Here is a 26,802-nt window from a genome sequence, read left to right as displayed (position 1 = left end):
TCTTTTCGGGGTGATGAAAGTGTTCTAAACTGACTGTGGTGATGGGTGCATAGCTCTGTGAATAGACTAAAACATACTGAATTGTATTCTTGGAACAATGGGTAAATTGTGTGGAATGGGAATTATATCTCAATAAAACCGTTGTGTGTGTGTGTGTGTGTGTGTGTGTGTGTGTGTTTTAAAGGCTTCAGAGGCAGCCATTTGAAAATTCTCTATAAATCAAGCACCTATATTCCAGCCAGAGGCAAAAGGTACAATTGGACACACAGGAGAAGAAAATAGTAAACATGCAAAATATCTACAAAAGCAACAACAAAAGTAGCAATGTTGCAATAAATGTAAGTATTTGCTCCTAAGGGCAAATATTTAGAATTATGTAGCAAGCAGGATGTTGACAATTCCAGTCAAAAATAACTACTTTTTACACATATAAAATAACAATGTGAGTCTGTACCTTGGAAATTCCACTTAGAAGTCAAATGAACTTATTTGCATTTGAAATTGAAGAACAAAAGAGGTTTCGTTTCTAACAGTTTTGACCTATTTTAGACAGATATTTATTAAATATTTATTAAAATGCTTTAGCTTGAAATACTATAGGCACCAGAAAGCAAACAAATATGAGCAATTCAATTCTATACCTTCTGTTCAATAAAACTCGCTTCTCCATGGCAGGTGGTACAGAGAACACTACCCAGGGGGTTAATCAAAATTCCCTTAGAATAATTGAAAAGCATCTGCATTTTTTTCCCCAGAAACCACAAAAAAGTCACAGTAAGCAGAACATTCAATCTTGATTATTAGCACTAAGCCTGTAGCAGCACAATGTGCTGTCCCCAGAAATCAAGTGACAGGACACAATAGCAGTATGTGATAAGCCAGTGATGTCTGCCCGCATGAGACTCAAGGAAATTTTTTAAAAATCAAAATCAAAAGATAGACAATGATAATAAGTTGCACATGTGATGCTCTGCTACTGCTGCAAAGCCAACTGCACATTGTGACAAATGTAATCATTCTCAGAGCAGGAACGGTGCCAGGAAAGACCTTGGAGGTCACCGACCTCGACCTTTCATTTTACAACAAAGAAAACAGGTTTAGGAAGGTCACACAACCAGTTTAAAAGCATTACTGGGGCTAGAAATGAGATCTTTCAGGGCTCTTTCTGTAAAAAAAAAAAAAAAAAAAAAGAAATTTTCTGAGGATATATACTACAGAGGGTGTTACCAAAGAAATGGAAGATTCTTAGGAACTTCTGAGAGCCGTGCTGGTAAAACTCCACACAGAAGTGCTATACCAACCACCTATGAAAAGTGCACGACCACAGAGTTTTGGGGACACTCAAAATTTAAATCCACGTGATGTGCACGTCAGCCCGAGGGAAGCAGAACTACATTCTATACCGTATAGGTCCGTGATGAGGGTTTGGGTAGCTGCAGCCTGACTGACCGCGCGGGTCCTTTCTGCAGGAAGATGACAGTAGCGCCAAGGCACAGAAAAGGGAGACGGCAAGGAGGAGGGCCCCAGAGGGTGTTCTGGATGAAGGTTAGAAGTGATCTGCAGGTTTCAGCACAGCATAGGTACACTCAGTCTCCCTTCGCTCTTGTTAGCATGTAACCCAGACCAGCTCTAAAATTATTCTGACTAACTAGCTTCCTAATTATTCTAGTACCACCATTCAGTCAACATTCTGGAGGGCAGATTTAAAGATCTGGTCACTGGAAGAAATCTTCCTCACCTCAAATTAATATAAACGCACTCTGGTTTAGACATCAGTCTTCATGAGTTTAGTTACCGGACATCAGTTCCCTTGATTCTGTTACCAGGTTCTCTGTGTATTAATCATGGTTTTTTAAAATTTTCTGTATACCTCGGGGGCCTTACAGGCCTGAGAGAGCCTGTCCCCCCAGGGCCAGCTAACTCCTAAAGACAGTGACGCTCTCATAGGCAACCAGCCACCCCTTTTATCTAACTCACACACCAAGCCATGGTTTCCTGCCCCAAATCACCCTAAGGCCAGGGACCAGACAACTAGAGACCACCCCTAGAGCCCAAAGCCTACCAACATTATTCAAACTAGCCAATCCTAAACGGTTTACCCTGCCCTACTTGGCCTTTCCTGCAGAAACCCCAGTAAAGGCTCCCACCCATGCTTTCCCCTCATTCCTTTTGTGCTTCCTGACCAGCCTGGCGCTTTCCCAGTGGCCCTGTGTGGCATGGGGGACCCCCTTCTCTTAGGAGATGTAAGTAATAAATTCTTTCAGTAGCATTAACCTCTCTGTGTTGGCACTAAGTCACCTTTATAAATTAAAATCCTGCAGGTACATTTCAGAACCCCTTGCCAAGTGAAGACCAGGCCAGCAGACCCACTGAGGGCCACGATACAGACTGCACGGAGTGGAGGTGGAGGGAAGTTATCAATGAGGGTTGAGGCCACCACTCTCACCTCCTCACAACCTGGCCTTCAAACCACAAGAGCTGCCAGTTGGAAGATACAGGCTTTGTCAAAAGCTCAGACACGCTGTGTGCACACGTGGATCACACAGCATGTATTTATATAGGTTTATTTTCAACAAATTGATAAACTGATACAACAATATCTAATTGATCTTTTACTCTAAGTAGCTGTGGCATTAACAAAGATGATCCAACAAGAAAACTCTACTGATGGGCGAGCGTGAACTATAAAAACTTTGTTCTTTTTGAAAAGAAACGTAGGTACAATCGAGAATATAAAAAACCAGTATCAAAGCCCTTTGGATCATAACTGCAGACACTGATTAAGAGAAAACTTCATTTATAAAATTGATATATTGGTCAAAATTTTGTGAAGACACAAATGCACACAAAAGAGAGTCATCAATATTAGGAAAAAATAGTAAAACAATATATATGACATACATGTACATGGGGCCCAGTTCTTCCTCTAGTATAATCGAGACGCCTGCGGTTCCTTGAGTTTACAAAGTAAGGCTTCATGAGATAACACAGAACAAACAGGGTGGAATAGCTGTGGACTCCTCATCCAGGGGCATGCTAAGGGTAAGTCTGCAGAGTGTTAGAGAGCTTTGTGAAGGGCTGAGGAGATGGTCACAGATGTTTATATGCCCTTCCATAACTACTGTCTGGACAAAGACCCTTTGGCACTACTGACATTTTAAGTCAGATAATTCTTTTGTAGGGGGCTGTCTTATTTATTGTAGGATGTTTCAGAAGCCTCCTTGGTTGGTGATGCTCGCGATAAATTTAACAAAATTTGCCCATTAAATTCCAGTAGCAGCCCGCCACTTCTAACAACCAAAATGTCTCCAGACACTGTCAAAGGTCCCCCAGGGAGCAGAATCAGGCGGGTTGAGAACCACTGGTTTAGACTTGCAATGCTGCAAAATATCGCCAGGCATTATATTTCAAAACCCACCTGCGTTATTCCTAAAATCCTTCAAGAGGACTCAAAGTTTGGTTGAATAAAGTAGCGGAGAGTAGAGAAACAGAGGTTAAATACTTAAACTAGAACAATTAATCTTTCACGACACATGTTAACATGTATTCCACACCCCAATCACCTTAAGTGTCAGCTAAGGTCATCTTACATTCTCATTGAGAGGAAAGGCTTTATATCAAATGTATATCAAATTACCATTTTAATCTATTTTTAATATCTACAATAATTACTTGGATAAAGATTACCTTTTCTAAGAGAAAGCCCCCGCCCTCGGCCACAATATGAAAGTAATTCACAAGGGGAAGCTGAGGGACACAGACCTTCAACACTAGCTGTTAGGTGGCTGGGCTCTAAGTTCAAACACAGAAGAAGAGGAGGGTTAGTCCCCCCACCTCCGCACAAGCTGCTCTCCACCAGGTAATCAGGAATCATACGGAAGTGCGAAGGGCCACGGGAGGACCTAAATCCCAACCACGCACGTGCTGGTGTGAGGAAGCCAAGGTGTGCCGCCAGGTCCAGGCATGACACTACGGCTGCCCTCACCGTACGAGCCATTCTGACAAATCACAGCCGAGGCATCGCCTCATCCGTGAGGTGGGGGGCAGGCTGATGATCTCAACGGCTGTGGGAAGCAAACGAGGTGACCAGCCGAAAGCAGGAGGCTTGCTGCAGGCGCTCGGGGCTCGTTGTCTCCCGGCCACCCCTGTTTTAAAGTCCACTCTGCCGAACAGCTGAGACAGGAGAGGGGTGGTCTGAGCTCTAGGACACAGTGGACTCCAAGGGTGACTGTTTGTTAGAACTTACACATGAATTATCTCCCCACCCTTAAACTAGGCAGGGCTTCCATTTCACACAAGGTCACTGGGCGGTTTCACGTGTCCCCTGATGCTTGGTAATTACCTAGGTAATTAACACTGATACCTTAGTCATTACCTCAGCTGTCCCCCACAATCTTGAGAATTTACACCATACAAAACATATGCCAGCCTGGGAAAGTTGCCTCTCAGAATACGCACCTGAGCTACTAATGACTACTGGACTTCCCACGCCTTGCCAGGCGTCCTGCCATATACCTCCCACGCACAGGGAAAGTGCCACAGAATACCACGGAGCTAGGCAATTAAATGTTAGCTGAAAAAGAACAGAAAAGTACTTCTTCACCGATGCCGCTGTGAGGTGATGCACGAAACGTACTCTACCTGATGCATCTCACCAGGACAATGACAGGCAAAGTGGAGCCCATGGAAGAGCAGTGGCTTCTACGATCGGGTAGTAACTGTACACTCGCTGTGGACTCAGGATGGGAGGGTCTCATGTGAACAATAACAGTACGGCTATTCCAATGGTTAAAAGGATCCGAATAAACAGAATGCAATTACACAAACTAGAACTTGGCCTACCTTTCAGGAATGGCTGTCCAGAACAGATCTGATTTATGATCCAATATGAGGAAGACTAAGAACAAGTAACCCACACAGCCAGTAGTTAAGCATGTTCCTAAGTCAAATCAAGCATCAGGCTAGCTAAAGTTCACTGTTATTTTCTTTGCGTAAGGCATCTGAGTAGGTCGGGGTGTATAATAAGCACGTATATGTAAGACCTCGTAAGCTTCAGGCCACTGAGAAGTATCACATTTGTTCTAGAGAGCTCATCTCTAGAACATTATATTTATTAGTGAAATGAGAAAAGAAAACTCTGAAATCCCAACTACGACATATAGTCTAGGCCAGTGGTTCTCACCTAGGGATGATTTTGCCCCCTCCCTATTCCCAGGGCCATTTGGCAATGTCTGGAGACAATTGTGGTTGTTATATCTGGGGAGGTGTTCTGGCCTCTAGTGGGTAGAAGCCAGGGAGGCTGCTAAACGTTCCACAGTGCACAGAGCAGTCTCCCACAACAAAAAATTATCCATTTCAGAATGTCACTATTGACAAGACTGAAAAACACTGATCTAGGCCCAAAATAAAAATTGTCACTGTCCTGTGGGTCTAAGACTTGGAATAATTCGGACTAAATCTAAAAGACTGCAGTGGATAAGTAAACTTAAAAGATACAGTTGATGATACTATGGATTTAATTATACTTTAGGTCCTATCATGTCCCTACCTGATTAAAAAATATGTATTATGAACACATAATCAATTATTTCAAATAATCAAATGCTTGTCCTATCCTCTTACTATAACAAGAAACAACCACAACATTGTTCCTATGCTCGACTCATAAGACCAGTAATACAATGTAGTTTTTGGTATCAATTTCCTAAACTAGATACTAATTCTACATTAAGTGTGAAAATATACTCCAAATCCTAGTCCTGGGCTACTTTAAACTGATTTTTACAAATGCAGATCCTTAGGCCCTACTCAAACCTAGGGAATCAGCTTCACTGGAACCCGGGGATTTGCATTTTCAGCAAGTTTTCCAGGTGATTCTTACACATGCTCATGTTTGAGAACCACTGTCTGACTTGGCTTCCATGAGAAAGAGCTGCCATTTCCACATCATTCTCACCATAAGGTAAATAACAACAATCAATTAATTTTATGTATGAAAGATCAGCAATACGTAGTACTACACCACAATGGCCTTAAATGGTTTTCCTAAACTAAAATCCTTTCAAAGTGAGGCTGGTTTATGAAGTCCCATAAGCACCATCATAACAGGTCCTATATCAAAAGTATGCTGCCTTTCAAACACAAGACACCAAAGCCGAGGCTGTTCTTGGTGAACTTCATTACGCTTCAAGGAAGCAGATGTTCTTAAGCAACTTGCTGCCACAGGTGCAGGTTTAAATACGTGCTTCATATTTAGCATTCAATGACAAATGGTATGCTAACTGTGTGAGGCGGTCAGAAATCATAGGATGAACAAAAATTAGATTTTCCAAATAAAACAGAAGTATTTTCCTTCTGAATATTTTGATAGATTGCCTACCAAGTGTGATCTCAGTTGAGATTACAATTTCAGATGACAGCATGTCTCCAAAGCAAGCAAGAAAAAGGAGGAAAAAAGCGAGGTAAAATGATTGCAAAGGGAGAGTGTATTCCTTATTTTCAGGGGCTATAATAATAGTTGAGCCACTGTATGCTAAGTTCCTACTATTTTCAAACATTTTACCAACATTTTCTTATTCAACCATTACCAATTCCATGAAAGTAGATATTTTGCTGATGAGAAAATTGAGGACCAGAAAGGTTAAGTAACTTGTTCAAATTCACAAAGCTGGTAAGTGGGAGATATAAGATTCAAACACAAGAAATCAAGCTTTATTTAGTATACCTCCCCCAAACCCCTCACCTCAAAATTCACTAACATCCTGGTAGTTTACAGAAATTTCTTGTGAACATATAACTGAGTAACTGCAAATACTTTAAATTGACAACATTTCAAAGAGTGTTGTGTGTGTAATTTTTACAACTACCTCTAAGATGCTATATGGCCTATCTTGGAAACTGAATGGAATCAAACAAGAATTCTAAAATCCTAAAGCATCGCACAAATGTAAGGCGTTCTGTTATTCATTAAAATCAATTTTAGTTTGAGGATCTTTGGCAGACGGCAGCAGGATTTTGAGATACTATGAAATAATTAGAGACACCCTAGGATACTGTGAAATCATGATTGAGGTTGCACTAAATTGGTTTCAATAGCCACACATAATAGAAATGATTTGGACAATAGATAATGTCATTTTAAAATGATTATATTAGAGACGCTAGATGCCTCCCCCGGATGTGGGCATTGCCCAGGGGTCCATTCTGGGCCTGTCCTTTCACCATCCCCTCGGGCGACTTCACCTACTGCAGGCTTCAGATATCACCTCTTCATGCCCACAAAGTACCCGCTGACATGCTCACCCTTCATCATTTTCCTTGTCTTTCCCTTACATCATAGAGGTCCCTCTGGCATTTCAAACTTAAAATGGTCAAAACCCAATTCATTATCTATTCCACCTTTCCTCTCGTGTAATCCTTCCTTCCCTTCCTCCTCTCTTGCTCCCACAGTTATCTGCATCGTTTATCACATCTAGAAACCTCAGTATCATCTTCAATTCTGCCTGATATATAAAACTAGACTCTGGGTCCTTAAGAGGAGACTCTCAAATGGACCTCTTCTTTATTTGCTCACTCTCTCAAGATCTCTTTAAAATCAAGACAAAACAAAATACACCTCAGGTGATACTGAGATTCTCTTCTTTCAAAGTCTAAAGAGTAGAGTCTAATCTCCTTAGCATGGTCCTGCAACACCCAGCTCCTGCCATTCTAGTTTCATCTCCCACACAGACCTTTGCCACCTGCCTGCCACCCTCACTAGCCAACCTGCTCTTCCTTAAACCCACGGGCAACCTCATGCTTCTCACCCTTCATTTGTTCCCTGTGCTTTCTCCACCATTATCACAGAGCAGTTTCTGAACATGCTGTCTCAGGGACTCTGCAGATGCTGTTCCCTTCTATCTGAAATGCCCTTCCCTGCCTGCAAATTCTATTCATCCTTAGGGTCTAAGCATGAGCCGGACATATTCACCGGGGAGCTTTTCGCAATTCCCCCATCTCCTTTCTCCAAGCCCCGGAATACCTCTCCTTCATACAGACGTCTATTATCACTCTCATCACACTCGTATTTCTATATCCTCAGTTGACAGCGGGTCACTGCTGGCAGAGATGTCTTTTTCCTGTGGATTGCCAGAACTCAATGTCATCACATGATCGATGCTCAATCAATGGGAGGTGACCGACTACCATGACTACCAATAAATGCCAAGCTTTATGTATGCTCATTAAAAAATGTAATGACTAACAGGATATGAAATGTAGATTCTTATTCAAAGAGCTATGCCCTATGGTCTATACTTTATCTACTGATACAAACAGCTTTTGTATCAGAAGGGAAAAAGTAAAGCTAAGAGATCTATAATTTCCTCTGTCGGCACGTTAGCCTCTGCATAACCCATCTCAGCACTTACGCATGATACTGGTTTGTCTGCGTTTCCCGGCAGCCAGTGTGCTATTGAAGAACAGAGGCCAAGTCACATTCATCTGTCACACTTCCTAGCATGTAGCGGAGCAGGCAGTCCACAATTTCTTTTAAATTTGTGTTCAAAATGCATCACACAATGGGATATTAACAACTGCACTTTCAAATTATATTAGCCGATTTCAAAAGGCTAGAAAGTAAACTTATAGTCTAAAAGTTAATGCTTAAGTTGGTCACAGGATACACAGAACATACGTTACCACGAAAACAATGTTCAAGATTAAGACTGCATATAGAGCCCATCTCATAAAACCTTATTTTACCCACATTTTTAGCTGACATTTTGAATATTGGAGGGAAATGCTGGATGGGATGCTATAGATTTGTTTTCTTCTGAGCATGATAAAATGCATTAAAAAAAAACCAGAGAGACTTCCTCAACCCTCCACAAAACGTCTAGCTTGTGGTCACCACCTGCTTTCTATGGCTGGAGGGGAAGAGGGTCAGGAATAAGGACCGCTTGACCCAGTGGGGATGGAGCCCTGTGTGTACAGGGTGGAAGTGCTTGTCTGATGAAGGCTCTGGGGTTCTATGCTAGACACTTCCCAGTCCCCTCTCTTTTCCCCATCCAAGGAAATTGGGACCAGTGCAGCTTGGGTTAAGTGGGGCAAGTCCCAGGGTTAATTCAGTCAGATATCCTGCCAAGGGGTAAGCACACAGGGAAATAGGCCCCCGGGTGCTGCAAAGGCTAGGACATGGGACCAGCATGCAAGAAATCCCAATAAGCCATCGTGCCCCTCCTGAAACCCCAGTGATACAGAGAAAGGGTGGAACAGAGAAGGGAGAAAAAGGCAAATGAAGACTAGAGATGAGTCAGACATGTAAAGAGAGGGATTTATAAGGTACAGAAGACCAAAGAAGTTCTCTGGATGTTTATTTTTCGAAGACAATAATAACTGAAAACGCATGACATAATTTACCTCTCAAAAGAGTACTGGTAAAGAAAAACAATAACAAACCTAGTTCTTTTCATTTTCCAATTATTTGGATTTTTAACAAATGGGAGTTTACTCTATTAAAATTCCATATGCATAAGTGAGTTTTCAGAAAAAGTAAAACTTCTTGATGATGTTCCTATATCTATAAATATGAATGATGCAGATTTTTGGGTCCTATGATATCAGATGACAAGACTCAGCCCAAGCTTCAGCTCTTGCTAATTAAACAAATCAATTAAGAGACTACAGTTGCAACTGTGTAGCTGCTGTTCTATAGTAGCAATAACAACCCCAGGGGGAGGTCTTTTACTACATTAAAATGCTGTCCTCCACAACTCCATCTGATATTATTAGAAACAGTTATTTGTGTCTTGCTGTCATAATAGTAGCAAAGGCAAATTATGGAAATATGCAGACCAGAATGGTCCCAGTATGAGATCAGGTTGGGTTTTCAGCCTCCAAGGGAACAATTGCTGAAATTCCGAAGTTCCCCCAAGTTCTTTAATGGAACTGATAAATCTATAAGCACAGCATCCGTTTAGAAACTAGGTACGGGTCACATATTTACATACTTTCCTGCTAAGCTGATACAATTCAACTAGATGAATTATCATATTAAGTTTACCCTCCTGAGTTAAACTGATGGAGTTCAAGATTGTTTTCGATGGTTGTCATTAATCGCTGTTACTTCGTGAATGCTTACTTTGAAATCTAATTGTGCTAGTGTAACAAGGGTCATATTAATACCATTCTTAATGGTAAATCTTTGTAAAACATGTTTGTTCTACAGATATTGTTACTCAAGCTTTCAAGGCTAATAAGAAATAAAGTATATTTATTATCAATAAAAACTTAATTTAAAATGTACAATTTGAGATTTAAACTAGCTTTAAGAACTTCAGCATGATTTGGTTTCATTAAGATCTCTGGCTAAGCTTCAAAGGCGTATAATTTGACAGTTTCTCAAGAGTCCTTGGGTAAATGCCAAAAGCACAGCTATGAAGAATCTGCTCAAAGTAGTCTAAGCTTATTCTCTCTTTCGGGCAATAGGTATTGTTTTCACAAGAAAAAAAAAATTCCGTCTTACTGAGATATATGTTTGTCTTAATATTACGGCGTTTTAAAGATAATGGAACTTTAAAAAATTAAATATAAACAATGATTGCAATACAAGATTTGGAATAAAACGGTAACTTCTGCATTCTTCAAGTTGTAACAAAATATTCTTCCTTATTGTGAAGCACAGTTCAAGTAAGGAAGTCGGGTTGCATAAAATACTGGATCTCTTCCACTTCTCTGTGAGCTTATACTATCTGACATACACAAACTCACTGCTTCACCAAAAAACATGCAAACAAAACAAACCCGGACAATTTACTATTTGAAATAGGCACAGATATCCTGGAAAAGTTCTGGGGTATGTAGCTCTACCAACTAAGTGTATACTGTGAACTAAATGTTTGTGTCCCCCCCAAATTCATACGTTGAACTCCAATCCCCAATATGACGGTATTTGGAGGTGCCACCTTTGGGAGGTAATTAGGCTTGGATGAGGCCATGAGTGAGGCCTGGCAGGAGAGAGGCAAATGACGAGGCCCTGAGGCCTGTGCCCGACACGTTTGAAGAAGAGCAACAAGGTCGGCTGAGTTGATGTATATTTTAGAAGGACCACTTTAACTGCTACATCAATGATAAAGCAGGGAGCAGGGGTGGAGGTGGGAAGACTGGCAGCTGCAAGACTCTGGTCAGGATGGGGGGCAGTGGGAGTGGTGGACAGAAGAGGGGAATCAAGGAAAAGACAAGGCTTCAGCTTATGCTGCCGTTTTCTGAGATAGGAAAAACTGCCTGGAGAAATTTTATGTTGGTTTGGTTTCTTTGCAGGTTGTGGCTATCAAGAACTCAGTTTTCAGTATCTGAGCCCTGAGAAATCTACTGGAATCCAAGGAGAGATATCAAGCGGCAGAGACAGTATAAGTGCCCCTTCTAGCATGAACACAGAGGTACAGAAAAACCTTCACGTAATATAATTCCAGGTAGCTGTGAAAAAGAATGACATGGATCTTTCTGTAATGGCTTAGAAAGATATCCACAATTTATTCTTGCATGAAAAGATGTATAAATCTATCTCTGGAAGCATATGTCTATTGTCAAAAACTTAAATACCTCTAGGGAATAAAATGAATACTTCCGTGATGGTTAATTTTATGTGTCAACTTGGCTAGGCAATAGTATTCAAATATTTGGCCAAACATTATTCTAGATGTTTCTACGAAGGTATTTTTTTAGATGAGATTAACACTTAATTCAGTAGACTTTGAGTAAAGCAGATGACCCTCTAATAATATGGGTGGGCTCATTCACTCAGTTGAAGAAAAAGGACTGACCTCCCAAGCAAGAGGGAATCCTTCAAGCACACTGACTTTGTACTTGAACTGCAACTCTTCCCTGGTCTACCCTGCAGGTTTTGGACTTGCATCCACAATCACGTGAACCAATTGTTTAAAATCACTCAATCAATCAATCTCTCTCTCTGTAATATATAAAAATATAATACACACACACATCCTGTTGGTTCTGTTTCTTTGGAGAACACGAATACAATTTCTTATGACATGCATTTAAATAATATTTAAATTTTCTAATTAAAAAAATAAGCATGTGTAGTACTTATTAATCAGAAAAACAAGAATAACCACAAGCCTCAGGAGCAATACTTAAAATTTACATCACGTCGGGCAGGTGCCTATACATATACTTTAATATGTAAACTTTACTACACCTCTATACATATACAAAGCACGCAGTAAATGCACATTAGCATTAATATCCTTCCCATCTCAATAGCTGCAAAATCACTCTTCTTTTGATCTAAGCCACAGGTCTGTCCTCTGATATTCTCAACACACGGACCTAACAGAAATACCCAGTGTGAATTTACAACCTGAACAAGGTACCCAAAGGACATGAACAGACATTTTACAGATTATAAATGATACCTAGCAAGTGAATACATGGAGAAATATTCAAATATAATAGCAATAAGCAGAGAAAAGCTAATTAAAACAATAAGGTACCTTTTCAACAAATTATTTTGAAAATTATAACTAATACTGCTAATATGATAATTATAAACCTATAAGTAAAAATAATAACTATAAATTAAATTTATTTTCACTGGGTAGAGTTAAATAATTTTGAAATTATGATTCAATTTCATTAGAAATGTGGACTCGAAAGCACCTAATAAAAAAAGCTAGAAGGAAAACTGAGCAAAAACAAAACAAAACAAAAACAGAACAGAACAGCAAGGTCACGATTTTCTTTGTTTTTTGGCCATGCCGGGCATCTTGTGGGATCTCAGTTCCCTGAACAGGGATGGAACCCCGGCCCTCGGCAATGAGAGCGCAGAGTATTAACCACTGGACCACCAGGGAATTCCCAAGGTCACTATTTTCAAAAGCATCTTTTTAAAATATGTTCTTATTTTTATTAAAAATGGGGAGAAAGGCTCCAGTGAAAAAAGTACTTAAAAGACTCAACAAACTACAGATACTTTTAAAAACCATTTTGTCTCTAATAAGAAATAGCTAAAATTACTCTATCATGGAATCTTTTCCCACACGTTTCTTATACAAAGACATCTCATTTAACAGCAAAACAAAACCATGATGAAGCCAAGTTCAAACACATGGGTTATATAACTAGATGATCACTTTTTCTCTCTGTAAATTAAGAGAATATACAAAATAATAATTCTTTCATACTTACCACGGTACCAAGAAACTGAATGCTCATGTTGCCACCTGCTTCTCGAGAAAGACACTGGGGGAAAAAAAAGAGAGGTATAAAATGAATTTTCATGCATACAAAAACATGTACATGAATGTTCATAGCAGCATTATTCCTAATAGCTGAATAACCCAAATGTCCATCAACTGATAAATGGATAAACAAAATATGGTATATTCATACAGTGGAATATTATTTGGCCATAAAAAGGAATGAAGTACTGATACATGCTACAACAGAAGTCAGTCACAAAGGAGCACATATTATATGATTCCATTTAACATGAAATGTCCAGAAGAGGCAAATCCATAGGGATAGAAGTCAACTGCTGTAGTTTGGCTCTTCTTTGCAGGAAAACTCTCAGCCACCCAGAAGACTTCCAGGTCATCAGTAACTCCTCAGGCCCCAGCTAGCACAGGCTACAGGTATTATCTTAGTCTGCTGCCTAAGAATATACCATATATCACATCTTTTCACCAATATAGATTACTTTATATGACTTTGTCAAAAAAAGGACAAGAATTTTCTGATGACCCAAAGAGTTAGGGGGAATAAAAATCGAAAGTTGGAGCTTCATGGGCCTGTTGGCAATTAAGGAATGGAAGTAATGAAGGTGCACATAAACTCTGGTGTGTCCTACTTAAAAAAGAAACACGTTCCTAACTCTAGAGCAGGAGGCCGGGTGGGAGAGACTGCCAATGCCAAGTTCAGAACGGTAAGAAAAGGTAGTGGATTCCATGGATGCATTTTTTTTAAAATTTATTTTATTTATTTATTTACTTTTGGCTGCGTTGGGTCTTCATTGCTGCACGCGGCTTTCTCTAGTTGCGGCGAGCGGGGGCTACTCTTCGTTGTGGGGCGCGGGCTTCCCATTGCGGTGGCTTCTCTTGTTGTGGAGCTTGGGCTCTAGGCACGTGGGCTTCAGTAGTTGTGGCACATGGGCTCAGTAGCTGTGGCTCACGGGCTCTAGAGCGCAGGCTCAGTAGTTGTGGTGCACGGGCTTAGTTGCTCCGCAGCATGTGGGATCTTCCCGGACCGACCAGGGCTTGAAATCGTGTCCCCTGCATTGGCAGGCGGATTCTTAACCACTGCGCCACCAGGGAAGACCTGCATTTTTTTTTTTTTTAAATACATGTTACATTTTTTTATTTTTGTTTTTAAAATTTTATTTATTTGTTTGTTTGGCTGCGTCGGGTCTTAGTTGCAGCATGTAGGATCTTAGTTGCCCGACCAGGGATCGAACCCAAGTCCCCTGCACTGGAAGGGGGATTCTTAACCACTGGACCAGCAGGGAAGTTCCCATGGATGCATTTAAGTTGTCCAGGAAAGAGAAGATGCCCTAAGCCTTCTTCAGATTGCTCAGGGAAAAGCTAGACCTGGTGCCTGGATAAAAGACATCTGTGGGGGGATTGCCTGGTGGTCCAGTGGTTAGGACTCGGGGAGGGGAGGAGAGGGGAGGGAAGGGGAGGGAAGGATTTGAATGGTGGTTGATTGGGGAAAGGACGGTTGGGAGGATACGGGGAATGATTTGCTAATTCATATGAGGTTTCTTTTGGGGGGCATGAAAATGTTCTAAAATTGATTGTGGTGATGACTGCACAACTCTGTGAAGAGACTAAAAAACACTGAATTGTACACTTTGGGTGAATTGTATGATATGTGAATTATACCTCAATAAAGTTGTTATAAAAACGAGTTAGCGGGCTTCCCTGGTGGTGCAGTGGTTGAGAATCCGCCTGCCAATGCAGGGGACACGGGTTCGAGCCCTGGTCTGGGAAGATCCCACATGCCGCAGAGCAGCTGGGCCCGTGAGCCACAACTACTGAGCCTGCGCGTCTGGAGCCTGTGCTCCGCAAGAAGAGAGGCCGCGATAGTGACCCGCGCACCGCGATGAAGAGTGGCCCCCGCTTGCCGCAACTAGAGAAAGCCCTCGCACAGAAACGAAGACCCAACACAGCCAAAAATAAATAAATTAATTAATTAAAAAAAAAATGAGTTAGCATTTGTTTAAAATAACAATAAGAACAATGCAATTCTTCTATGTCCAGAGAGTAGTAAAAAAAATAATCTCTATGTTATGCATTTATTTGTAAATAAATTATGTTCAAAGTGAATACAATATTATTTATGCATATCTTCCTTATTTGAATTTTACTTTACTAAAAATGGATGATTAAATAGTACACTGGAAGTAAATTATACTTTTTCAGATAATTCTCACTTATAAAATTCCTCTCGTTATTCCTAACCTGTTCTTCAAAATTCTTCCTTTCCTGTGCTAATCAGAGAGGGCTCAGTGGCTTCAAAGACTACACAAATAAATTAAGCAGTTCTAACGAAGCAGCTATGATATTTTTTGTAAGTTCTCCGATGTAGCCCTGGAGAAAGTATTAGTAGTCTCCACTCAACTGCATGCCATGAACTAATTCTAGACGTATCCTAACTGTATTCTTTTTAAAGAAGTGGAGGTTTACCAACTCTGATCTTTATGATCACTAAAGTCACAGAACCCAGACTAAACCTCTAGAATTCAGGCTGAACCCCTGGTTCCTTGACTGAGGGAAGTCAAATCAATAAGAAGAAAAGCAGTTTAATACACAATGATACCAAAATGTTTACCCCTACCTGCAAATACTGCCAAGTGACTTGAGTAACCTGACTGGCGTACTCAAGGTGGTGTGATATAGAGTAGAAAATTCACAGTCAGTATTTTTATCCAATAATTTCACTTCTAAGAATTTATCTTAAGGAAAAAAGTCATGAGTGGGCAGAAAAATAAAGCTATGAAAATGTCATCACAGTGTAGTTTACAGAATCTAAAAATTTCAAGCAATCTAAATGATGAAGAAAAGTGGGGCTTCCCTGGTGGTCCAGCAGTTAAGAATCCGCACTCCCAATGCAGGGGGCGCAGGTTTGATGCCTGGTCAGAGAACTAGATCCTGCATGCCGCAACAAAGAAAGATCCCGCACATGGCAACGAAGATTGCACGTGCTGCAACTAAGGCCCGGCGCAGCCAATAAATAAATATTTTTTAAAAAGTAAATAAATGATGAAGAAAAGAAACCGGTTAAATAAATTATGGTATACCCATACAGCCATTTAAAAATTTTAGCGACATGAAAAATGTGTATGGTATATTTCTAAATGCAAAAAGAAAGAACAATATGTTCAGAATAAATCTTGTTTAAAAATTCTATACATTATAGATAAAACTCTAGAATAAATAATACACATTAAACAGTTAACTGTTATTTCTGGGTGGAAGATATTAGTTGACTTTTCATTTTAGCTTATCTGTTATTCCTATTATGCACATGCATAACTTAAGGCAAAAAGAGATATAACACAGGATGGAATAAAATAGATTCTTTCCCTCAGTGGGGAAGAGATTAACAATTGAGGCTTGAATCCTAGGTTCTGATGCTGGCACTTGTACTTTAAGTCACCCGGCTAGCCAACCATCCGTCCAACAGCTATGCACTGAGTACTGCTAGCTGAATTAAGACTCACCTCCCAGGAGACCAAAGGAAAGAACAGAATTCTACAATAAATTATAATTCAATATGATAAAGCCATAGTACAAAACATACAGAGTGTTACAGGATAAGAAGGCAGACCAGCTAAGTGTCCAGAAAGATTAAGGAAGATGTGAGATAGACAGAAGAGATGGGTATTAAAAAATGAGCGGGAATTCTCCAAATGGGAAGCAAAAGAGAAACTTTAGGTCTGATGGGACAGTTTGTGCAAATTTCAGATTAAGAAAATGCATGGTGAGTTTAAGGAATGGTAAGTAGTTCAGCATGGCCAGAGATAGGTTTGGCTGATGGAGGGAAGTACCAAGAAAGGAAACTGAGAAGTAATTACAGAGCCAGGTCACATCTTGCCCAGAGGGAATGCAAACTTTACAAAGTTCTTATAGTTAAGAATGGGAAGTGACATGCTTATGTTTCAGAAGGACTGACGGCCTGAGTTAAGGTTGAAGCTATATAGAAATGTGGGGGGACCGGACTGGAAGGACAAGGAAAATGCTACTGCAATCGCTCAGGAAGGAGGACTCGAGGACTGAGCGAGCACAGCAGTAGAACTAAACCTGATTCAGTGACAGAACTTCAGAATTTGGAGGGCAAACAGATCTGAAGATCTACATTTTGTTTATGGGGAAACTAAAGGTGCAGGAATGTAAAATGCAATTTGCCTACCTCGCAGGGGGAGAGCGAGATTCCCAACCCAAGTATTTTGACTGTACAGGATAGAATATCTCTACACTGTCTTAGACTAGGTCATCAATTAGATGGTGAGTTCCTTAAGGGCAAGGACCATTTCTTGTACTTCCTCCTTAATCCCACAAACATATAAGTCAGTGCTGCAGAAATGGAAATGTAAGGTCCATCTTCACCAAGAATTCTTAAGTTTTCCATATTATGACAGATAAGAGTGACTTTCGTATTTCTCACTCTTCGTCTAGCAGAAGTTTTAGCTGGGGGAGAATTAGAAGTGTAGCTGTCAAGAAATCAGGGAAAGGAACAGTGCAGAACAATTTAGATTGTGGGTAGGCAGCCCAACAACCTGATGAATTCTACGCTGCTGAGGTTTTCAGAGTAGTGAGGAGAAAACCTCGGTTGAAGCATCCCCGTGACTACCAGACCAGGACCTCATCCCAGCAGTGGTTAAACTTTCCCTCCTCAGAAGCCTGTCGCAGGAGAGCCACAGGATCCAGGCCATATTTCCCAGTAAAGAATCAGCAGAGTCAATCACCTTTATACTACAGCAGTAGACCCAATCACAACAATGCTTCAGAATGAGAAAACTTCTGACTGAAAAGTGAGGCTACTGGATTCTGGTAAGATGACACTGGTGGCATAGTGTCTGAACCCTCCCCAGAAACACTGAAAAGGCCTCACAGCAACAAGCACCCCCAGCACCCCAACTGTTATCTACAAATAATACCATTTCCGCCTCAAAGAAATCAAGGCTTCTTGGAAAAATGGCTGAACCCAGGTCTGGGGCAGAAATGAGGCTTCTATATCTTGTCATATCAGAAAGCAAGGGAGCTATCAAAGACTGTGGTCACGTCAAAAAGACGCAAGAACCAACTTGAAGAAACTCCCTCTGGCCAAAGATGGGATAATCTGACAATCAATAAGGATGTTAACTGCAATGGAATAAAACATATCGAGTATGTTTAAACCTGGTGAGTTCAAAATGGATACCAAAAGCAAAAACAATACCCCAACTGAGTCACTTTTGAAGAATGATACGGAACTCACTCTTTGAGAACTGGTAAATAAAAGGAAAGGATCAAACATTAATTTTATCTTTCCTAGGCAAATACTCCTGGGTAACCTAAGAAGTAGCTGAGGTGGAGTTTCTCTTTAAAGTATTGTTCCAGGTAATAAATGACGAAAGAGTGGCAAAATTAGAATATTATCATTTTGTAAATCTTAATGAATTTATTGACCTAAACTTGAACATCAACAGAGGATGACCAGACAGTATGGCCTCTTAGGGAGGCACTCCACACCACTCATGGCTCAGTCTTGCCAAAGATAATGGCACCTGAATCTGATTACATCTTTAAGATCCAAGTGCCAGTTTACAGGAAACAGAGGACAAAGCACGTTGCACTACACTACTGGGATGCAATCAGCTAAATCCTGGCAACACACAACTCTACAGGACAAATGACTCAGTTTCTTCAATAAACAAAACACAAAGAATAAAAAAAGTTTCCACAGATATTTCTCTCAAGCTAGCCCACTTCTTCTCCTTCAAAGCAAGATACCTTGACAAGCTATCTTCACGGTCTCCACTTCTTCACTTTTCATTCACATTTAAACCTACACCCATCTGGCTTTTGTCCCCACTAATTTTCTGTAGTCATTGTTGTCAAGGTCATCTACAATTTCCATCTTGCCGTATCTATTGGTCAGCTCTGTCTTCATCTCATTCACCTACACTATAGACGGTTGACGATGCCCTTTCTCAAACACCTCTTTCACGGGCTTCACGGATATCTCATGCTCCGTGTTCTTCTCCCGCCTCCTTGGCAGCTCTTTCTTAGCCTCGTTTGCCAGCTTTGCCTCTGCATTCAATTTCTAACTGCTGGAGTGCCCCAGGACCCAGGCCTCAGCCCTCTTCTCTTTCCATCTATGTTCTTCCTCTGTGCGCTCTCATCCAGGATCCATGCTTCTCCCTCCATTCCCTGATACTTACTTTTAAAAGGTTTACTTCATGGAAGTCTAATTTATGTACCAAAAACCCAGCATTCTATTTAAAGTATAGAATTCTATAACTTTTGATGGTTCTACAAAACCACCACCACAATCAAGATACAGAACATTTCCATCACCTCCAAAAGATGCTTCCAACCCTTCTGCAGGCCAGCCCCGGTCCCTGCCTAGAGGCAACCACTGATCTGCTGTCTAATAAATGCGTTCCTTTTTTCCCCAAATGGATATTTAGTTCTGTCTGCCAGCACCATTTGTTTGAGAGAATTTTCTACTAAATTCCTTGGTGCTTTTGCCAAAAACCAATTGACCATTCTTATCTGGATCTTATTTCTAGACTCTATCATGTTCTGCTGATCTGCATGTCTATCTACCAATACCACACTGTCTTGATACTGCTGTCCCATAGTCTTGAAATCAGGTCATATAAATCCTAAAACTTTGTGTTTCTTTTTAAAAATTGCTTTGGCTCTTATGATTTTCAATTAATGGAACTTTTATTGTGTTAAAAAATAATAAACTTTACCACTTTAACCATTTTAAGTATACTGTTCAGTAGTGTTAAGTGTATTTACATTGCTGTGAAATAGATCTCCAGAACTTTCTTCATCTTGCAGATCTGAAACTCCATACCCACTGAACAAGAACTCCCCTCCTTCCCCTCCCCCAAGGCCCTAGTCACTACCATTCTTCTTTCTATTTCTATTAATTCGACTACTTTAGTAGGTGCTTTAGATACCTCATACAAGTGGATTCACATAGTATTTGTCTTTTGGGGACTGGCTTATTTCACTTAGCATAATGTCCTCAAGGTTCATCCATGTTGTAGCATGTGACAGGATTTCTTGCCTTTTTACGGCTGAATCATATTTCACTGCATGTATGTACCACAGTTTGTTTATTCATCCATCCATCGATGGACATTTTGGTTGCTTGGCTCCTGTGAATAATGCTGCAATGAACATGGGTGCATAAATATCTCTTCAAGACCCTACTTTCAATTCTTTTGGATATATATTACAATATCTAGAAGTGGGATTGCTGGATCATATGGTAGGTACTATTCTTGATTTTTTGAGGACCCTCCATACTGTTTTCCATAGCAGGTGCACCATTTTGTAATTCTACCAAAAGTGCACACAGGTTCCAGTTTTTCCACATTCTCAGCAACACTTGTTATTTTCTGTTTTTTGTTTTTTGACAGTACTCATCCTAACGGGTATGAGGTGATATCTCACTGTGGTTTCTGACTTGCACTTCTCTTTCGATTAGTGATGTCAAGCATCTTTTCATATGCATGCTGCCCATTTGTGTATCATCATTGGAGAAATGTCTATTCAAGGCCTTTGTCCACTTTTTAATCAGGTTATTTAATTTTTTGTTGTTAAGGTGCAAGAGTTCTTTATATATTCTGGATATTAACCCCTTATTAGATGTATGACTTCCAGATATTTCTCCCATTTCACAGGATGCCTCTTCACTCTGTTGTGTCCTTTGATACACAAAGTTTTTAAGTCTGATGTAGTCCAATTTGTCTATGTTTGCTTTTGTGCCTATGATTTTGGTGTTATATCCAAGAAATCACTGTCAAGTCCAAAGTCATGAAGCTTTTTGCTTACATTTTCTTTTAGAAGTTTTATAGTTTTAGGTGTTGCGTTTAGGTCTTTAATCCACTTTGAGTTAATTTTTGTATCTAGTTTAAGATAAGGGTCCAACTTTAATCTTTTGTATGTGGCAGATCCATGCTTTTAGAGAAAATCTATATGAATATGACTATCAAATTTATGTTTTCAACTCCCATTTGTCTTCTGAGTTCAAGACTCATATAGTCAACTGTTAACTGGACATCAACACTTGGATATTTAATGCACATATTAAACCTACCAAGTCCAAACAGAATTCTTTTTTTTTTTTTTTAATTTATTTATTTTTTTATGGCTGTGTTGGGTCCTCGTTTCCATGCAAGGGCTCTCTCCAGTTGCAGCAAGCGGGGGCCACTCTTCATCGCGGTGCGCAGGCCTCTCACCGTCGCGGCCTCTTCCGTTGCGGAGCACAGGCTCCAGACGCACAGGCTCAGCAATTGTGGCTCACGGGCCTAGCCGCTCCGCAGCATGTGGGATCCTCCCAGACCAGGGCTCGAACCCGTGTCCCCTGCACTGGCAGGCAGACTCCCAACCACTGCACTACCAGGGAAGCCCCAAAACAGAATTCTTGATCTGCCTCCCCAAACCTGCTTCTCCCCTAGCTTTCCCATCTCAGTAAATATTACCATCATTCACTCACTTTTAATTCTTTAATTTCCTTCATACCCAGTATCTAATCCACCTGCCAATCTTTTCCGTCTTCCCTCAAAAATATATGTCAAGTTGTTAGGGGAACCACTGACCAAAACCGCCCACCCTGGCCAGGCAAGATAGTAACCACTTGCATGAGTTATCTTACAACAGAGGGTCCTGGTAAGAAATGTGGAACTGACAAGCTACTACCAACCAGAAGAATTCAGGAAAGGTCAAAAGGAGAGAGGAGACGCCAGTCCCTATGTCCTACCAACCTCCCAGAATCCTCCTCGCTGGAATCCATCTTGGCTGAGTGACACGTGCCGCCAGGAAGGACCCTGAGTCCGAATGTTTGGCCAGAGACAACCCAGAAACTAACCCCATGACCATAAAACCCGAGACCGCGAGCCACGTGGCACAGCAGTTCTCCTGGGTTCCCTTACCCTGCTGCTCTCCGCCCCCAGGCACCCCTTCCCCATAAAGTCTCTTGCTTTGTCAGCACGTGTGTCTCCTCAGACAATTCATTTCTGAGTATTAGACAAGAGCCCACTCTCAGGCCCTGAAAGGGGTCCCCTTCCTGCAACAAAATTAGTTCACTTCAAGCCATCTCCATTGCTACCATCTTAGTCTAAGCCAAATGTTGGCAATTTTTTTTCCCCAAAGGGCCAGATTTTGCTAGATTCTTCTCTTGATATTTGCCTTTAGCATAACATACTGTAGTTTAATCACTTCCAGTTGAAGGTTGAGTGGAAGATCCTCAATTGCAGTTATACAGATTTTGAAATATGGAAATTTCTTTTGCTTTTATAAAAATGCTGCTGGAACTGTAGTCCACTTCTTGCTTTAATCTTTTGACAGCCTAGGAAGTATAAAAAGCAGCTTGCCATTAGTTGTGACTCAAACATTATTTGTCAAAATGACTTTACCACAGTATGCATCTTGCACGTAAATGTTGTTTTGCCTTGCAATTTCCGGTTGACTTCATTAAGAAACATCATCAAGTCTGCGACACAAGCTAATTTTCAAAGCCATTCAATGTTTGACGTTCCATAATAGTGGTTGAGGACAGTTCTTTTTTGTTCAGAAAAATTTCAATCTTGGTCCTGCGTCAAAAAAATCTCAACAAACTCCTAAGCTACTGAACTGCTGTGTGATAGGGGCAAATCAGGGCACTAAGCTTCTATGTACAATAAAAACTCCAAAAGCAGCCACGGACAGATGAAAATGAATAAATGCGGCTGTGTTCTGGTAAAACTCCATTTACAGACCTGAAATTTGAATCTCATATACTTTTCATGTGTCATGAAACATTCTTCTTCCTTTAATTTTTTCCAGCCATTTAAAATGTAATACTTGCAAACTTTAAAAAACCAGTCAACTTGTGAGCAGTACAAAGACTGGCAGTGGGCTGGATCTGGCCGGCTCCTCATCTAAACCATCACCAGCACCTCTCGTGAGGATGACTGCAATGATCATACAAACGACTTCCCTGTCTCCACCACTGGCCCCCTAGGGTCCATCCCTCCTCACAGCAGTAATTTTAAATCACATCATACCATTCTTCTACTCTAACCCTTCAAAAGCTTCGCAATAGGAATCGAATAAAAACCAAATTCCCTGGCCTACAAAGACCCTATATGACCTGGTCCCGGCCTATCTTTGTCCACTCTCCTTGAGTGTCCACTCAAGGAGACACTGGCCTTCCTCCTGGCTTCCACACAACCCAAACGTGTTCCTGTCTCAGGGCCTTTGCACGTGCCATTCCTTCTACTTGGGACTTTCCTCCCCCAGATTTGTGCATGGCTTCCTCCTACTCCTCACAGGTCGCAACTCAATGTTAGCTATTCAGAGAGGACTTCCTAACCCTACCTAAAGCTACTTCCTCCTAATTGCCTTCTATGAATTATCCTGTTAAATTACCTTTTTAACATGGTCACGTGTTTGGTATCTACATCCCCCTGCTGCAGTGTAAGTCTTGGTCATTGCTGTATCTCCAGAGTCTAGAACACTGCCTAGGTCGTATCAGAATTGCCTTCTATGTAAGAGACATTAAAAAAATATAACAGTTCCTTTTCCTTACCCTAAGTGGGTTGGACTGATTCCAAGGCAAACAGAAGTAATTTTGCAATATGTAAAATGGAAACAGGTTTAGAAACGTTTTTTTCACATTAAAGACACAATTAAAGTGTAACAGTGAATACGTAAACCATAGATATAAGTACCAATAAGTTACCCTTAACTTTGCATTCAATCTAAAGCAGGTTAAAATTACGTACATAATGAGTATCAGATATTCCCCCACCACAGCTACCACAGTCCGTATATGTGCACTGAAAGAAAGAAAGAACCCAAACCTGACATATCTCAGCAATAAGGATTGATGTAATAGAAAACAGGGAAATAAAATTCCATTCAAAACTGGAATTTACTTCTACACAGGAAACAGGAATACACACTTTTCCCACAGTCTAGGATTAAGACAATTCAGTTTTAGAATCCACGAAGAACAAAGTACTCAATGCCTACAATGAGTCTGAGGTATGCCAAAAACAAATACGAACTGGCCCCTTGATAAGCTAATAGCAAAAAGCAAAATAAAATAAAAATTAAGACTTTCATTTTCATGAAACATATTCTGTCCTAAAATATTTTACCCCCTTTTCTATTTTAAGTGGCACTTCACAGCTAAAGTAAAACGTCCTTCTTTTCTTATTCTGATAGTCTGCTCCAACATTTACAAAATATACTTCATTTTTTCTTTCTTTAAGGAAAAAAGTACTTAGGAAGACTTTGTTAACAAAACAATTTCAACATTTGTTAGAATCAAATTCATACAAAGATTGCTCACTCAAAAAAAGCAAAAACATTCACAAAATTTTAAAATGTTCCAAAAATATCTTCCTAAGATAATAAAATCAAAGGCAATTTCACCTTTAAAAGTAATCTCACTGAACAGTATGAGGAAGAAACAGTAATAGTTTTCTTTTTTCCCTCACTGATTTCCGACTTGATAATATGTTTTAAAGGCCATTACTATGGGGTTTGTCTTATCGGACTGCAGTGCAGTTGCTTGTATTATTTTCCATGTTTTCCATAATCAGTGTTTATACTATTCAAAATCCTCTTCTTCTGGCAGCTACTAAAACATAATTTTCTAGTTAACAGAGAGTAGAGGAGAAAAAGTATGTGTGTGTGGGGAGGGGATACAGAAAGACATTTTCCCATTATATTAAATTTTTAAAAGCAACTCCAAATCATAAAACATATGCCACTAGAGACAAGAAAATGGCTAAGCTTCTAGACTACACTACAAAAGCAGGTAGACTTGCATCAAAATTAATATTTTAAATTATAGTTGTAAATACATCCCAGCTGTTAAATAGTGATTAAATATTTTGAAGCATAGTGAAAGGAGTTATTTCTGTTCTACTGGTGGGCTTGTTTCTAAGATGTGTAACTATAATTGATGTTTTCAGGAATGTGAAAAGGAGATGGTTAATAATTACTCTTTCATTTCCTACTTCGTTAGAAAAAAAATACCATCCTCTACTTCTTCTAAGTTGTACATTTATATATCCTATACATCCTAAATAGATGGTTTCCTATTACATTTGATGAGTCTAGAGTAATCACATGCATATAGGACAAAACAGCTAGTTACTGCTAAGGGGGTGGGGGCGGTGAGGAGAAACGTCGGAAAAACATGGGATACATTTATTTGGGGACTGAAAACGTAAGATGATTACTTCCAAATCCACTTTTTTTTTTTCTTTTTTTTTTGTACTGGCAAAGTATAAGCAAAAATGTAAGTCGCTTCATTTAATTTTCTACTTAAAATATTATTAACATATTTATTTTAGCATCTATACACATACATTTATTAGGATTAAAACTAAACTTTGCTCTCAGAAGTTGTGGGAGTTATTTTAATCTGAAAAACAGAAAAAAGAAAATAACATTTTAAACTTCTCTCCTGAAGTGGTGAGGAAATCCATTCATTTTCTTCAAAAACAGAAAATCAAGGTTAAATTTTAAAAATCTATTCAAATTCCGTGTGGACAAGCATTTGCAAATATATCACAGATACACATTCCACAAACGTTAACATCTCCTCTATTATATTCATGTGCTTGTATAATATTCTATTTTACAAAGGCCCACTGAGCATTTTAAGTTATCATGTTATATAATCTATTTAACACTGCAATCAATTCACAAGTAATCCATTTAATCTGGTATTCTGTAGTAAATAACATGAGATTCATGTGACACTATTCCAAATTTGTCTGCTTTAACACAGAAAATTAGTTCCACTTAGTTGAATACCAATGACCTATTCAATGCAGAATGCGATAGTGCTGCAATCAGCTTTGTACTGTTATTTATAATAAATTTATCTTCTCTTGAAAATATTTAAGCAAGAATATGAGAAATAAAAAGAAAAAAGCCTTCAAAGGTACACCACGAATAGCTTCACATCACACAAATGCGGAAATTGTTAGACCTTAGCAGGATCTCAAGATATTTTCAAAAGTATTTAGCTACTCTTCAGGCCTGTGGACAACCTGCTGTGAGCAGGTGGAGAGAAGAAATCATGCCACACAAAGAAACAGGCCAATAGCAGTTAGTCGGCTCTGCTTGCAAATGTTCAAACAACGTGACTATGCAAAATGAAAATCCAGCATGTAAAACGCTAACGAGAAACAGTATATTAAATCCCAGCAGACAAATTACATTGTAAGAAACCGAAAACTATTTGAGTTGTTCACAGTAAAATTAAAGAGTCTCTTCAAGGTTAAAATAAATTTACTTCACAGGAATACAGTCATAGGAATAATAAAAAAGTTCTATTCATCCAGCACATTCCATAGTTGGAAGGTGCTTGGATGTGTGAAGAAAAGCAGTGTTAAGAAAGCAGTGAGCTTAACACGTATGGAACAGCAAAACCTTTTGTTTTGTTTCAACACTTTAGTTACATGCTCCAGATAGGAAATCACTCCACTTTTTAAAAATAGTTCTAATTTCTGTTAAGCTTCTAAGTTAAAATTTTACAAGGTTGTCACCTAGATGAGAAATTCACCTTCTGTTTTAA

General features: G+C 39.8%; 1 protein-coding gene and 1 pseudogene across 1 annotated transcript in view; one reads left to right on the top strand and one right to left on the bottom strand.

The window, feature by feature from the left end:
- The window catches only part of PCCA (propionyl-CoA carboxylase subunit alpha), a 374,750-nt gene that overhangs the window by 50,723 nt on the left and 297,225 nt on the right, over window positions 1-26,802 (bottom strand). Inside the window, exon 21 of the mRNA XM_059903326.1 lies at window positions 13,186-13,239. Coding sequence (XP_059759309.1) covers window positions 13,186-13,239 — 54 coding nt within the window. The remainder of the gene's footprint in view (window positions 1-13,185; window positions 13,240-26,802) is intronic.
- LOC132352704 (large ribosomal subunit protein uL29m-like) lies at window positions 13,494-14,638 on the top strand (annotated as a pseudogene).

The sequence above is a fragment of the Balaenoptera ricei genome, chromosome 18 (genome assembly GCF_028023285.1).
Source record: "Balaenoptera ricei isolate mBalRic1 chromosome 18, mBalRic1.hap2, whole genome shotgun sequence".
In the NCBI taxonomy this organism is placed as follows: Eukaryota; Metazoa; Chordata; class Mammalia; order Artiodactyla; family Balaenopteridae; genus Balaenoptera; species Balaenoptera ricei.
The sequence above is the reverse complement of the archived record's forward strand: the minus strand, read 5'-3'. Positions and strand labels throughout refer to the sequence as shown.